General features: G+C 41.9%; 1 protein-coding gene across 3 annotated transcripts in view; it reads right to left on the bottom strand.

Annotated features, from left to right (window-relative positions):
• Positions 1-13,733, bottom strand: part of Upp2 (uridine phosphorylase 2) — a 35,632-nt gene extending 21,899 nt beyond the window's left edge. The window contains exons 1-2 of one of the 3 annotated variants that reach the window (XM_050121403.1): positions 13,361-13,723; positions 6,273-6,390 (exon numbers count right to left, since the gene is read on the bottom strand). In XM_050121403.1, coding sequence (XP_049977360.1) covers positions 6,273-6,390; positions 13,361-13,422 — 180 coding nt within the window. In that variant the 5' untranslated portion in view covers positions 13,423-13,723. Of the gene's footprint in view, positions 1-6,272; positions 6,391-8,697; positions 8,721-13,360 lie in introns of those variants that run through there. The other 2 variants (XM_050121413.1, XM_050121424.1) reach the window with 2 other exon arrangements.
• Positions 13,734-14,041: the final 308 nt, after the last annotated feature.

Raw genomic sequence — 14,041 nt, forward strand, 5'->3', positions numbered from 1 at the left:
CATCTCTCTACTGCAGGATTCAGGAAAAATGAAGCTGACTGGAGCTTTCTAGAATGGAGAAAGATGTTTAGTGGGACCTGGCTGATGTGGGTTGCTTTGGGAAGAGGAGCCAAGGAAGGCTAACAAGGACCTTCACAGGGATGTCTGAGGAATTCCTGCGGTTGTAGAGTGGGCACCCCTCATGCAAAAGATCCACAGGAGTATTGGGTGGTCTGTTTGCATGATGCGTCCTTGTCTCCACTTAACAGTAATTACTGGGAAGCATCTCCATCACAAGACATAACTATTCCTTTTGTCCGGGCACTCTGCTTGTCATCTACCCTCACTGATGTCCTTTCTGGAATGTCCTAGGAGTTTTTCTGGCAGGACCTTAAGGTAATAATGAACAATGGGAGGCAGTCACCAAGGCTAGGGACAATCGAGCAAGGTAGGCCATCGCTTAAGGTGAGCTCCAGCTACTTACTCTTGATTGCTTGTGGACTTTGCCCCTTTCTTGCTATAAGAAGTTATAGTACTTTCTTACTATGAGCAGTTAAGCACCTTCTTACTATGAGAAAGACAAATTCTAAGTTCAAGAAGGCCCCTTTTTATATACAAAATACAGTAGTTTGAAAATAACTCCACTGTGTGGGGCCAGTACATCTTAAATTACAACGGTTCAGATTGACCATAAAACCAAAACAGATGTTAGAATAGTTTGCGGTTTGGGTTCTGCTTTGAACTGTAGCTATTGCAGGAATCAACAGGAATGCCTGCATATTTCCTCGAGACATCAAGATGACAGGCGTGGACAGGAGCAATCTAGTTCCTGACGTTGACTCCTAAATCAGACTCACTAAGCATCACCTGCAGACACAATTGCCAGTCTGGCTGCTTTAATGAGGAGTGACGTCCCGCTGAAGACTGCTGGCCAACGCTAGTCTCCAGTGCCACTGACTGTGACCTATGTTCCAAACCAAACGAGCTTTGTCCAAAAGATTTGATTTCTCAAAGTAGGAAGAAGCACACTGGGTGGGAATAAGAAGCATTATAAAAGTATGTTCAGGACTTTGCCTGGTGATTTCCAGAACAGACTCGCCTTCCAATATTCCCAGGCGCTTAAATGATTTTGCCAGGTTGCATTAATTTAGAGCATAAATACAGCTTATGTATTCTGTATATTAAGAAGGACTGTAAACATTTTGAATGCATATTGTGAAGTATTATGAAGCAATGATTTTCCTTGTTACTTAAAATTCTGAAGACACTATGCATTTCAGAAGCATGGCCCAGAGCCTCCTGACTGCTCTGAACGGCCCCTACCTGAAGATGAGTTTTCCTGGGACCAGAAGGCACCATACAAACTTGTAAAGGAGGGGGGCAACAAGAAATCATACCTAGCTATGATACCTGGGAGGCACATCAATGACCAGGGTGGCATGGTAACTTTAAGAGTGAAGTAGTGTCACGCCTGCCTTGCCACTGACCAGCAGCTCTTTAATTGGACTTAGGACACACTAGACAAGAGGGAAGGTCCTGGAAACATAGCTAACTAGTCAGAGCTAGGAAAGTCATGGTCACTGGAGGAGAATCTACAAATGCTAATTTACTAAACCAGCAGAATCCCTAACAACGATCTACAAACATTTGTCCTTATAGCCATAGGTAAGTGTAGTCTTTATCCCTCATCAAGAAAACTTCTTTTTGCATCAGATGGGGAACCCTACAGAGAACCACAGCCAGTCAAAACACAGAGTTGTGGAGCCCAGTCCCAGTGGATACATCTACAAAGCATTCCTGTACCTAAGGCTCCAGGAACATTGAGAAATAGGTGATGTGAAAATCGTTAGAGCCAGAGGACCAGGGAGTTCGTTGGGAGACTGTATCCCCTAGTAACACCAGAAGCTGCTCTCATGAAGTCTCACCTACATGGCTACCCAAATGTGAGGAGAGAGAGGACGACACTAATGGGCATGCAAAGGTGGGTGGAGAAAAACCTCAATCCAGCACAGAGAACGGTAAGCAGCTGAGGAAAGCTGAGATCAGGAGAGGTGTTTTTCCCCGGGGAAGAATACCAAATGGTTTGCTAGTGCCAAATAATCAGCCCTGAAAATACATGTAAGCAACATTATATTAACTTAACCAGACAATATTTAGAAAGAAATACATATACATACGTATATACATACATATGCATGCAATATCAATTAATGAAAACGGAGGTCATGAAATTGAAGAAGAGTGGGGAGTAAGAAGGGCATATGGGAGAGTTTGGAGAGAGAAAAAGAAATGGAAAATGTAATTATAGTATAATCTCGAAATTAAAAATAAATTTAAAATTTTGGATGAATTATGGGGTGTGACAGTGATTTTATAACAGATACCTACAAAGACATGATAAAATATGTAGTTAGATACTGAATCTGAGAAGCATCTTTCTAGCACCTCCACCACAGTTTGCAAGAGATTCCATCTCTGGTGAGTATGGCAGGGACTGATGAGTCACATGCCAAGACTCTTCCCTTTTCTTCCTGGGTTCACAGTTAGTGTTGACTTCCCAGGTGGACAAGGCCATATGCCTGAGTGCCAGCCACTAGAATATGAGCAGAATTGAAGTGCTCCATTTCCAATCTAGTGCACAGATGCACCCTACCCCCATCCCACAAGGAGGGCATATACATAACTTCAGTCATCTGTAGGATGGGGGTCAACAGCCAGGGCCCAGGTCTTGGCACCTCCACTCGACCTGATCAGCCACCAACCAGGTGCACCTGCTTTATGTTTGTTCTGAATTAAAGATCAACTTACATTGTATTAGGCCACTGAGACTATGTAGTACCATGTAGGAAAATCCCTCAAAATATGGGGAAGATATGAAGGAATAAGGGTGATTGTCAAAATCATTGAGATTTGTTTGTTCCTGTCCATTTGTTTGTTTAAGACAGGACCCCATGTAATACCAGTTGGTTTTGGATTCACTATGTAGGCAAGGCCAAGCTTGAACTCCTGACCCTCATGCCTAAATCTCCCATGTGTTTTGATTGAAGGCATGCACCACCAAACCTATTCCTTTCAGATTCAATGTACCTCCATTCAGATTTAAATGGAATACCCTACCATCTTCTCTCCCTTTGAAGTTAGTGTTGATAATAATTATTACCAATTTTTGAAGAATAAGGTTGAATTTTCAGTTTTGACAGGTTATGCCCTTGCTTTGTAGTCAGAATTGCTAACCTATGACTTAAGGGAGTCAAGAATTCAAACTTACAATGTTCTCAACCTAACATAAGAGAGTGCTGGATGAAGGTACATTTCTGAGGGCAGAATCTGTAAAGACAGCCAATTTTATCTTCTGCTTCCAACACTGGTTTTGTTCTGATTATAATTCTGTTCTGATCCTACATCTAAACACACTTTTGCCTCCTATCCATCCAAATGGGGTTATGATTGGGGTTGCTCTTTAAAGAAACAAACCTATTTAAATGGAGCATGTCTGCTATCCATCTGACTATATTGGTGTGGGAGTAGCTGAGTGGTTCTGAGAAACAGAGTGTGGCAAAAGTGCTGATGGAAATCCAGCCAGGTGGAAAAGTGGGAACAAGAAGTTCCAGTTTCCAGCGATGAGACCAACAGAGATGAGACCACATACACTCATGTGTTTGAGGACATAACATGCGTGATTCTCATCTCTAAAACAAAGCCATTGGGGCTGGAGAGTTGGCTCAGCAGTTAAGAGCATTGCCTGCTCTTCTGGAGGTCCTGAGTTCAATTCCCAGCAACCACATGGTGGCTCACAACCATCTGTAATGAGGTCTGGTGCCCTCTTCTGGTCTACAGGCATACACACAGACAGAACATTGTATACATAATAAATAAATAAATATTTTTTAAAAAAGCCATTGATCCTATGTTTTACCAACAACTAAGAGAGTAACAAATGCAGGTTTTTTTTTTTTAAGTATATATAGGAAGAATCAGAAACTGTTTATTAGGGAAACCTGGGTTTAACCTCAGCTTGTTCTCGTACTGGCTGTATTGTGCCTCTCAAATAAAGATAAATATAACAAGTGGGCTTTGTTATTGTTTGTTTTTTGGTTTTTTTTTGTTGTTGTTTTCTTTTTCCCTGAAACAGGGTTTCTTTGTGTGATAGCTCTGGCTGTCCTGGAACTCACTCTCTAGACCAGGCTGGCCTCGAACTCACAGGAATGACAAGTGTGTTTTAACACTACATATACATTGATCTCTAGTGTCCTCGTCTGTATAGAAAAGGTAATATCTAGTTTCTAATGTAATCAAAGCCAGACTTTAACTCCTGACTCTCCTGCCTACACATCCCAGGTGTTTTGATTACGGGCCCAGAGGTAGAAGAAAGGAAGAGGGGGCTGGGTAGGATATACATATATATATAAGGTCACTCTGTATCAAAACATCTCCTAGCTTAATGTATTAAATACATTGTGTCTTCATTTGTTAATTAGGCCAATCCTTCTATTCCTATCAGGCATCCTCATATAAAGGTCTTGGGGAAATCACTGTGAGGCATGACCCTCACACCTAACATTTGAATTCAGGTTCAATCTAGTTAATGAGCACCAAAGTTGACTTGATCAAAGATTCCTGGAGCCTCAATACTAGACTGGACAGGTGTGACAGAGGTTATATTAAAAAGACGAAGCGGAGGAAGGAGGTAGGCTGCACCAGGGCAGGGAGCTGCATGCTGGAGAGGATTGGGACACAGGCTGCGCTGATGCCCGGAGACCCAGCCACACTCACTGCTCCTTTAGAGACGGAGGGAGGAGGCACTGAGCACCGGCGATGGACAACCTAGATGTACTTGGTTCCTTCTTCCTCCCTCCTTTTTACTGCTACCTGAACTCACCCTCTTTATCCTCTCTTTCCATGTCCATCCCCTTTTTAAATTTGGGGGTTTCTGATTTCCCATAACTTAGAATCCACCTGCTACAATGAATAAAATCCCAGGGAACTGGGCTTGGGAGAACATGGTCTAAGAAGCAGTGCTGCCCACTCGGGAGTAACTTTAACCTCCTCTGACTTCTCTGAGTTCATTCCCTTTGACCATATCTGTGAATCATCCTAAACTAATATACCTACATTGTGAAAAACCTTACAAGAAATAATATCCACTTGAGTCCTGTTTCTAATTGAAATATTTATTAAAGGTTGGTTAGTTATAGTTTACATAACTTATGACATGTCTCTTGACCCCATGAGCAATGGATTTCAAACAAAACGAAATAATACGGGAAAATAGTAATAACATAACATTAAACAAAAGTATATAGGATGACAAGAATAGAGTCTCACTTATCGCAGGCTGACCCTGAACTGCTACTTAACCAAAGATGACCTTGAGTATGTACCTCTGATCCTCCTGCCTCGGCCTCCCAAATTCTGGGCATACAGGCTTTCACCACTACACCAGTCCAAGCCCTCAGTCTCATTAAAAACCTTTTAATATTTTTCACTAAAAACTAGATGCTAAGTAGATATGCTCAAGCATGTTGCACATTATATGTTTATAAGAAAGTGTCCTTAGGTAACCTAGTGTCATGTAAAATAAAAATATGCTAATAGAAAAATGTAAAGGAATGAATAAATGAAATAGAAGAAAAGAAAGTAGGCAGATGGTGTCCTGTTCTAGAAAGTAGGATGAAAAGGTATATTTTTAAAAGCAGAATGTTCTTTTCTATGTTTTCCTAATTTTAAATAAAGAGCAAGAATTGCTTTTACAATTTGTGTATAAGATAAAATAAGTAACATAGTAATACCATTCTCTCACTACTATTCCATAAACAATTTCCTCATGAATATTTCTTACAAGGTAGTAAAAATCTTAATGATACAAAATAGACAATGGTCATTCTCAGGAAGAGAATAATAGAGCTTTGTTAGTCTTGAATTCTTTTATGTTTTAGTAAGATGAGAGTTAGTAATGTTCAACAATAAACATAGATGGTAAGTTTTGAACTGAATCTGTTAAGACATAATGAATTCTGAATACCCAACAGCATTGTCAATAAAATTATATTTATCTCTAGGGAACAGAGTGGCCAAGTAATCATGTTTGCTTTGGATTTAGTTTGGAAGCCTTTATGTCTTGTTGGAGTGAAAATGATTGTTCATGATGCTCATGTTCTAAATTAGGTTGGCTTCATGTGCTTTTGGGACCTCTGACATGTCTCTAGGCAAGGCTATGGAGTTTATTTTGGGGAAAATAATAAAAAAAATTACAAAGGAAATAGTCATTTTTCTAATATTCAAAATACTTTTACCTTTACATCCCCAAACATTGCTGGAAGGTTGTGTGTTTTGGTTCCTAAGTCCAAGTGGTAGAGGATGTCTTCATCCATAGCATCCAGGTAAGGATTCTTAACATATACAGATCTTTTTCTAGGGAAAAAAACATACATACACAGAGAGGATGTCAAGACATTTGGAGAGAAAGCACAACCAAGACAAGATAACTGGCTATTCCTGTAATCGCCACTAACATAGCTACTACACACAAACCTCTCAATTAAATTTGATATAGAGTAAATATTTGTTTTACAATTATTGTGTACCACACTTAGAACTAAGCATACAAACTATACCTCGCCAAGGATACTGATGAAATAAATACAGTAGGTCAATACCATAAGCCACTGAGCTCAGACGGTATTAGTGTCTAACCACAAAGAGGTTGCTAGTTGTGGTCAGTGAACTTGGGAATGATCCCTGTTCTATTAGAAAATTTAGGTGAGAAATAGACCTTTGAGGATGGAGAGGTGGATGCAGAGAGATTGAACAGGCTTTGGGGGAATGTGAGTTGGGGTACATCAGCGACAAAGAAAGGAGGACTAGGTACAGGCCTGGAGAAATATAAGTTGGCTAACCAAGAAGAAAAACACTTAAGATGAAAGCGAGGAAAAATGGCTAAGGGGCTTGGAGAAGGTGGGGTAACAGGAGAGAAGAGCTAATCTTAATAAACACATAAAAAATTTAAAATCTATCATCATAAGAAACACAAAATGTAGAAAAAGAAGGTGAGATCAGATGAACCCTTCAGCCAATTACGGTGACACAAACATTTAATCCCAGCATTCAGAAAGCAGAGGCTGACCGTTATCTGTGCATTTGAGGACAGCCTGATTTATATCGTGAGCCCCAGGCCAGTCAGGGCTACATAGTGAAACCATGTCTCAAAAAAAAAAAAAAAAAAAAAAAAACGCAAACAAGCAAAATGTTTTTCTGTTTTATTTTAAGGAGAGGCCCTTTAATGTGGAATTTAATGTGGAAATATCCAGTAGCATCCTTCCACTGGCAGCAGAAGAGTGGGAGAGGGGTACACAATGGAAAGACAGATTTGCCCTGGAGAGGGAAGAATAGTGGGGGGCCTAGAAACCCATAGCTCCATCACCCAGGATGTTCCAGCGGCTCCCCATTTACCCTCACATCCTGAAGCCAACATCCAGCTCAAGGCCTGAACACAGCACCCATCCTGCTCATGCATGGCTGCCAGACCCCTGCCGCTCCCCACTGTGTCCTGCACAGGCAGCACTGTGTGGTCCCATAACAGTGGACCACGTGCTGCAAAGAGGACGCCTCCCTGAATCTCCGTTTCTGCACACTTCTTGACTTCCTCCGTTCCCTGGTGTGAACGCTTGTGTCTGGGTGCACTTAGGGAAACAATTTATGAATCCCACGGTCTCATTCATTTGCCAGCATTTCTTGCAAGTAACCATGAAGAATTGCCTGGGTGGATCTTCTTTCAAAAACCCAGATTTAGATCTCTCTCTCTCTCTCTCTCTGTCTCTCTCCTCCGCCCTCCTGCCCCCATCTCTCCCTGTGTACACACATCATTATGACATTGGCCTATGAGAACATGTTGAGTATCTTTGCCTTTGAGAACCCCACCAGCCATGCTGAACATAGGACTTCCTTTCCACCTAAGGCCCCTGACCCAGCCCCCATCCTTCCTTTCTCATTTGGCTAATGGATGTAAGACAAGGCAGTGAGCTGCCCCTGCAGGTGGGAGATTAATTCAATCTAACTTAGATTTACAAAGCACACTCCTTACTGCCCTGGGTGACTTTATCATAATATACTTCTTTGGTTGTCAGTGGTAACAAAGTATCTGTCCCGTGCAAGACATCTTGCAAAGAATCATCTGGACATTCTTTGGAGCCCTGCTTGAAAATCCACTAGTGACCCAGCTGAAATTAATTGGATGCTCAAAAGTATTTTTTTTGTTGTTGTTGTTGTTTAATTTTGGTAACTCACGTGCGGCCGATGGCGAGAGCTCCAGCTCTAAGCCTTTGCTCACGAACTGCTCTTCCCAGTGTCCTTTCAAGACTCACTTATCAAAATCCTCCTCATCCCTTCAGGCCAGCTCGACCACATCTTCCAGGAGCGTTTTCTAAGCAGCCGTTATCCCTAATCAATATCTTTCCCTCGCTGTGCTCCTACCGCATCTGTTCTGTCCTAATGCTGTCAAGACGCGGTTAATTTTCTGCCTCCTCAGAAAGACTGTGGATTCCTTGATGCAAACTGTCTAGTGCATCTCTCTTTAATCTCTAAGACGTTACAAATCCGATTTGTGAACCTAAATTTAACCGTTCAGAAAGTGGAACAAAACACTATTAGCCTTTTTTTTTTTTGTCCCCCTCCTTAGAAACGTTAGAAGTAACAGGTTCTTAATTAATTTGTGAATCATACCTCATTCAGGGGGGTGGGGGGAGAAGAGGACGCCATGGTGTTGCGCACTGTCCCTGTAGGACAAGCTCCTGCCTCAGAAGCCGAACAGTACCTCCCTGCTGCAGAGTATACTGAGTGGAAGCTTTGGTGGGGAGGTGAGGGCGCGGGCATCACAGACTGGCTCAGGAACCTGGTTAAAAAGGCAAACCACATTTCCACCGCAGAACCATTGGCTCCAAACCTGTATCTTAGCAGCCACTAGTAATCTGTGTGCACACGAGAGCTGGAGAAACACTGCCATGCCCTTTCGCTTCCAAATTCAATTCGACTCTTTATTTCATTCCACCAGACTGATTTCAGGACCACAAGAGCTTCCTTTGGATTTCCTACCGCGTCTTCAAACCCTAAGACCATGAAACACACTCATTCATCTCCAGCCACTCCTAAACTGCTTCTCGGAATCACTGGGGGAGATTTAAAGCCTCCTGGGGTCTGATATTGACAGAGATTTTTGTCTCCTGGGCCATGAAAAAGCACTTCTAAGGCGTCCGTTCTGTCAGCCACCAAAGAAGTTTTTTGGCCATTTGAATCTTTTCAGGTTCCATACAAATTTTAGGGTTGTTCTATTTCTGTGAAGAAAAGCATGAGAATCTTGATTGGAACTATATCTGTAGGCCACTTTGTGTAGCATGGACACGTCAGCAGGATCAAGTCTCACTGCCTACCAATGTGAGCTTCCATTCATCTGTTTATGTCTTCTATATTGTCCTGAGTTTCTTTCATCGCTGTTTTATGATTTCCCGTATACAGATCTTCTCAGTTTATAGACTGCACTCTACTCAGTTGGGATTGTTTTACTAAGTTCATTTCCAGGGAGTTTCTTGTTAGTATATAGAAACAATGTTAATCTTCAATGGCTGAGTTTATAAACTATGGCTTCACTGAAGGCGTAAGTCACGAACAAGGCCACACCAGTTTGGAGTTATGATTAATAGGGTGTTATTTATTTAAAGGGGAAAACTTACAGATCACCGTCCCAGACAACAGCCATCTGCACAACCAGGAAGGGAGTCTAGTCTCCGGCGGAGCAGGAAGTGAAGAGAGTGAGCAGAGGAAATAGCCACTTTTTTAAAGGGAGAGAGACCATGCCCCAATGGGCTGGTTTCACAGCAGCTATTGGTTGGAGGGGCGGAAGGACCTCCCGCAACACTTCACCACATTTATTAGTTCTAATAGGTGTTTGGGTTGCTGTTGTTGTTGTGTGTATGTGTGTGTGTATTATCTTAGTGTCTTTAAAATAACAAAGCTTGAGACACCACAGCCCTTGAGTAAAAATATAAAGCAATTGTAGGGACTGAAAAATAAGGCACAAGGCAGTGTGCACCTATAACATGGAACTAAACTCTAACCACGTATTGGAATCGCTAGACAGACTTTAAAGAATGCTGATACCTCAGTCCCTTTTCGGGTTTTGTGATTCATTTGGTCAAGGACACCTGGCCTTAGCACTTTTAAATCTACTGATCTCCACCATTTCTGTGTTTAAGAAGAAAATCCCAAGAAACATAGCCATAAATTGCATTCTCTTGTATGATGCTTGTTATAATAGTACCTTAATGAGTGGTTCTCAACTTGTGGGTCATGAACTCCCACGGGTTGCATATCAGATATTTACATTATGATTCATAACAGGAGCAAAATTGCAGTTATGAAGCAACAATAAATGAGTTTATGGTTGGGGGGTCACCACAATGTAAGGAACTGTATTAAAGGGTTGCAGCATTAGGAAGATGGGACCACTACCCTTAATACACTTTGAAGATATCCTTTGGATTTCCTTGATGTCCAATTGCTCATTAGAGAAGCTGAGACAGAATGATCCTAAGTTCAGGGCCAGTTTAGGCTATACAGAAGGTTTCAAGTCAGCCCGTGCCATACAGGGGGATACTGTCTAGAAGCAAAAAAAGCAAACACACACCCACAAGTGACTGTAATCAGAACAGGGTGACCCTGACACATCCATGCCAGAAATAAGATGGTAGATCCGGAAATAGACCCGGTTATTAATGGAGAGTTGGTGTTTGACAAAGCTGCCAAGAACACACAATGAAGAAAGGAAAAGCTTCTCAATAAATGCTGTTGAGAAAGTTTGATCTCTACCGGCAAAAGAATGCAACTGAACCTAATCTTGCACCATGTCCAAACGTCAACTCAGAGTAGACAGTAACTAACATGTTAAGACCTAGACCTGTGTCACGAGAAAGCCACAGAGAAAAACTGCACCACTTTGGTTTGGAAAGTGGCCGCTCAGTTAGGACTCCGCAGGAAAACCCAAGTAAGCACATAAACAAGTAAATGGGATTGTACCCAACTAAAAACCTCCTGCATACCAAAGAAACCATCCTTAGAGCGAAGAGATGCCCCACGTGCTGGAAGAAAAGTTTTGTAAACTACACAATCAACGGCAGCCTATCATCCAAATTTCATAGCCCAATAGCAAAGAAGTAAAATATGGTTAAGCGAAGCCCAAAGATTTGGACAGACATTCACTATTGTGGGATATTATTTTATGGTGTGTTACATTGGTTTACACTGTGGAATATTTGTTTAATAATGCAAAGATATTTTGCATTCTTTAAGGCTGCATTTGTTTAACCTGTGAAGCTGTGTTACTTTACCTGTCTTAAACACCTGATACTGAACGGCCAACAGCAAGGCAGGAGAAGGGACAGGCAGGGTTGGCAGGCAGGGTTGGCAGGCAGGGAGAATAAATAGGAAAAGAAAACTGAGAGGAAGATCGAGGAGCAAGAAAAGAAGGGGCTAGCCACACAGCCAGACAAGGAATAAGGATAGAAAAGGAATACAGAAATAGAAAAAGATAACATCCCGGAGGCAGAAGGGAGACAGGATAATTTATATTAAGAAAAGCTGGCTAGAAACAAGCCAGGCTAAGGATGGGAGGGCATTTATAAGTAAGAATAAGTCTCTTATTTGGGAGCCGGGTGGTGGACAATCCCAAAAGAGCACCACCATTAATATACAAAGTTTCTCTTGTCTCTAGACCTTGTCAACATCTGTAATCAGTGGGCTTTGATAATGATTCTAATGAGTGTGAAAAGATAGCACATTGCTTTTGATTTTCATGTTCCTAATGACTAGCAATATTGAAAAGTTTAAAATATACTTGTTGGTCATTTGAATCTTTTGAGAATTGCTGTTGGTTGTCTTTCACTCTTTACTCTCTTGGTCCTTTTGCAGGGCTGAGGATATAGGTCAATAACAAAACACTTATCTGGTATGCATGAGGCCTTGGGGTTCAATCCCTAACACTGCAAGCCAACCTAACAAACAAACACACAAAAACTGACCAAGACTTTGTGCCCATAAGTATATGTCAATTATCACTTTTAACTAAAAGCAAATAAATGAGTGTCTTTTTAAAAATAGAGGAAAGTCTTGCCTGAGACTTTGCCACCAAACTCAAACCCGTATGAAACTGACTTTTTCCAATACTTTGCTTTTTCTAAAATCTCTAGCTACTGCTAAATAGGCTCACACATACTGTTTCCTCCTCAAAACTTCTTTTCAAACCTATTTTCACTCTTTTTCCAACTCATGCTCTAAATATTGGTCACAAAGACAAGTGCTAGCTGGCTGGGAGGTTTTCCATTTTCCTTTTCTCTCTCTCTCTCTCTCTCTCTCTCTCTCTCTCTCTCTCTCTCTCTCTCTCTCTCTCTCTCTCTCTCTCTCTCTCTCTCTCTCTCTCCCTCGCTTCCCTGAAGGAATGAAGGTGGCAGGAAGGGTCTTTTTAAGCCTGGGAATGGAGCACTCTCTGTATGCTGACATCACAAGACTTTTCGACAATTCTCAGAAAATCAGAGGGACTTACAAAAGTTCCTTAAGCCTCATGAAGGCTAATGCTCTATTATGTTCTGTTAACCTGAGGCAGAAATTAGACTTCAATTTGCAGGCAGCTTGGGCAGATTTATGCCCACCTTTGAGATGAATAACATCCATGATATTTCAGAAGTTGATTCTCTGTCGAGTCTGTCCATCACAAAGCATATGAAATTACCCCCTGACACACTCAACACCGTCAAAACGCCGTCGGCACTGTGGGGCCCTTTCATTATGTCCCAAGTACAGCTTATGGTCCTGGAATTAAATGCTAAATTCACTGCACAGGGACTCCCAGGCTGTACTTTGAGTTTGTCTGCTCCTGTGGGTGGGTTAAACTTCTCCAGGTTTTTGTATGTTTTGACCTACTTTCTTTTTTATGTATTATCACTATGTGTATTATTTATTATGTTTTATAAAGCTGTGTGGGGGTAGACAGGCCAGGAGGCACCTGTGGAGGTCAGAGGACAACTTTTTGGAGTCATTTCTCTTCTTTCATCTTCATGTGGGTTCAAGGGAGTGAACTCAGGTGACCAGGCTAGCTCAGCAAGCACCTTTATCCACAAAGCCATCCCACCAGCCTCTGCTCGACATTCTTACAGGAACCAGTGGGCCAACTCATCCAAGAAGAAAAATTTGCAGAGCTCTCATGTGGCTTGGTATTATATAGGACACTATTCCAATTATTTAATGCCCAACATGAAAAGATGTACGTCCTCTCTGCATTTAAAATCAAATCCCAGAGACACTCATCTGATGGAAACAAGAAAGGATCAAAATTACTCACCCCTCATACGTATTCTTGTCAGGTCTCGTGGATCTATCAGAAGCAGGTAAAATGGATGCCATACTCTGCGGTGCACAGATATCAGGAAAAAGCAATATGATGGCCTGCAGTTAAATTGCAGATCTAATCGCAGCGACGCAGCTCCAAGTTAGACCACCACCTTCCCTGCAAACCTAGGTTTCCTCTGAAGTTTCCTTCTGAAATCTTCCCTTAGCATTTCTGACTTCTCTGTCAGTTTCGAAACACCATCCCTAGAGGGCCTTTTATATGACACCCTAGCTCTCAGAGCATCGTTCCCCGAGAAGATAGGTTCCTCTGGAAGGTGTGACATCCTTCTCTTTCCCCAGGTTGGTTAGTTCGTTAACTTTGATCACTGCACCTTTCCCTGGCTTCTGACCTCGGTCCCACCAGAGGCCTGGCGTGACACAACAACTTATTTGCTTTGAAACACCTGTATATGAGCGTAAGCCAGCTTTCGGCTTCCGTGCCAACCTCATCCAAACTGTGTCCAGTAAGTGTGAGGACTTTCAGTTCTCAAATATTTAGTCTTCCCATCCTTTTTCGCTACTTGCCCATTTGTTTTTGTTCCATGTAATTATTCGTTAGGAAAACATCCAAAGTCAGGACCTCAGAGAGCCCCTCGGTCGAAACTTTGCCCTCTGAGTCCATACAAAGGTCTGA

The sequence above is a fragment of the Alexandromys fortis genome, unplaced genomic scaffold, assembly GCF_014885135.2.
Source record: "Alexandromys fortis isolate MF-2015 unplaced genomic scaffold, M_Fortis_MF-2015_v1.1 scaffold_8_9099976_23576923, whole genome shotgun sequence".
Taxonomy (NCBI): Eukaryota; Metazoa; Chordata; class Mammalia; order Rodentia; family Cricetidae; genus Alexandromys; species Alexandromys fortis.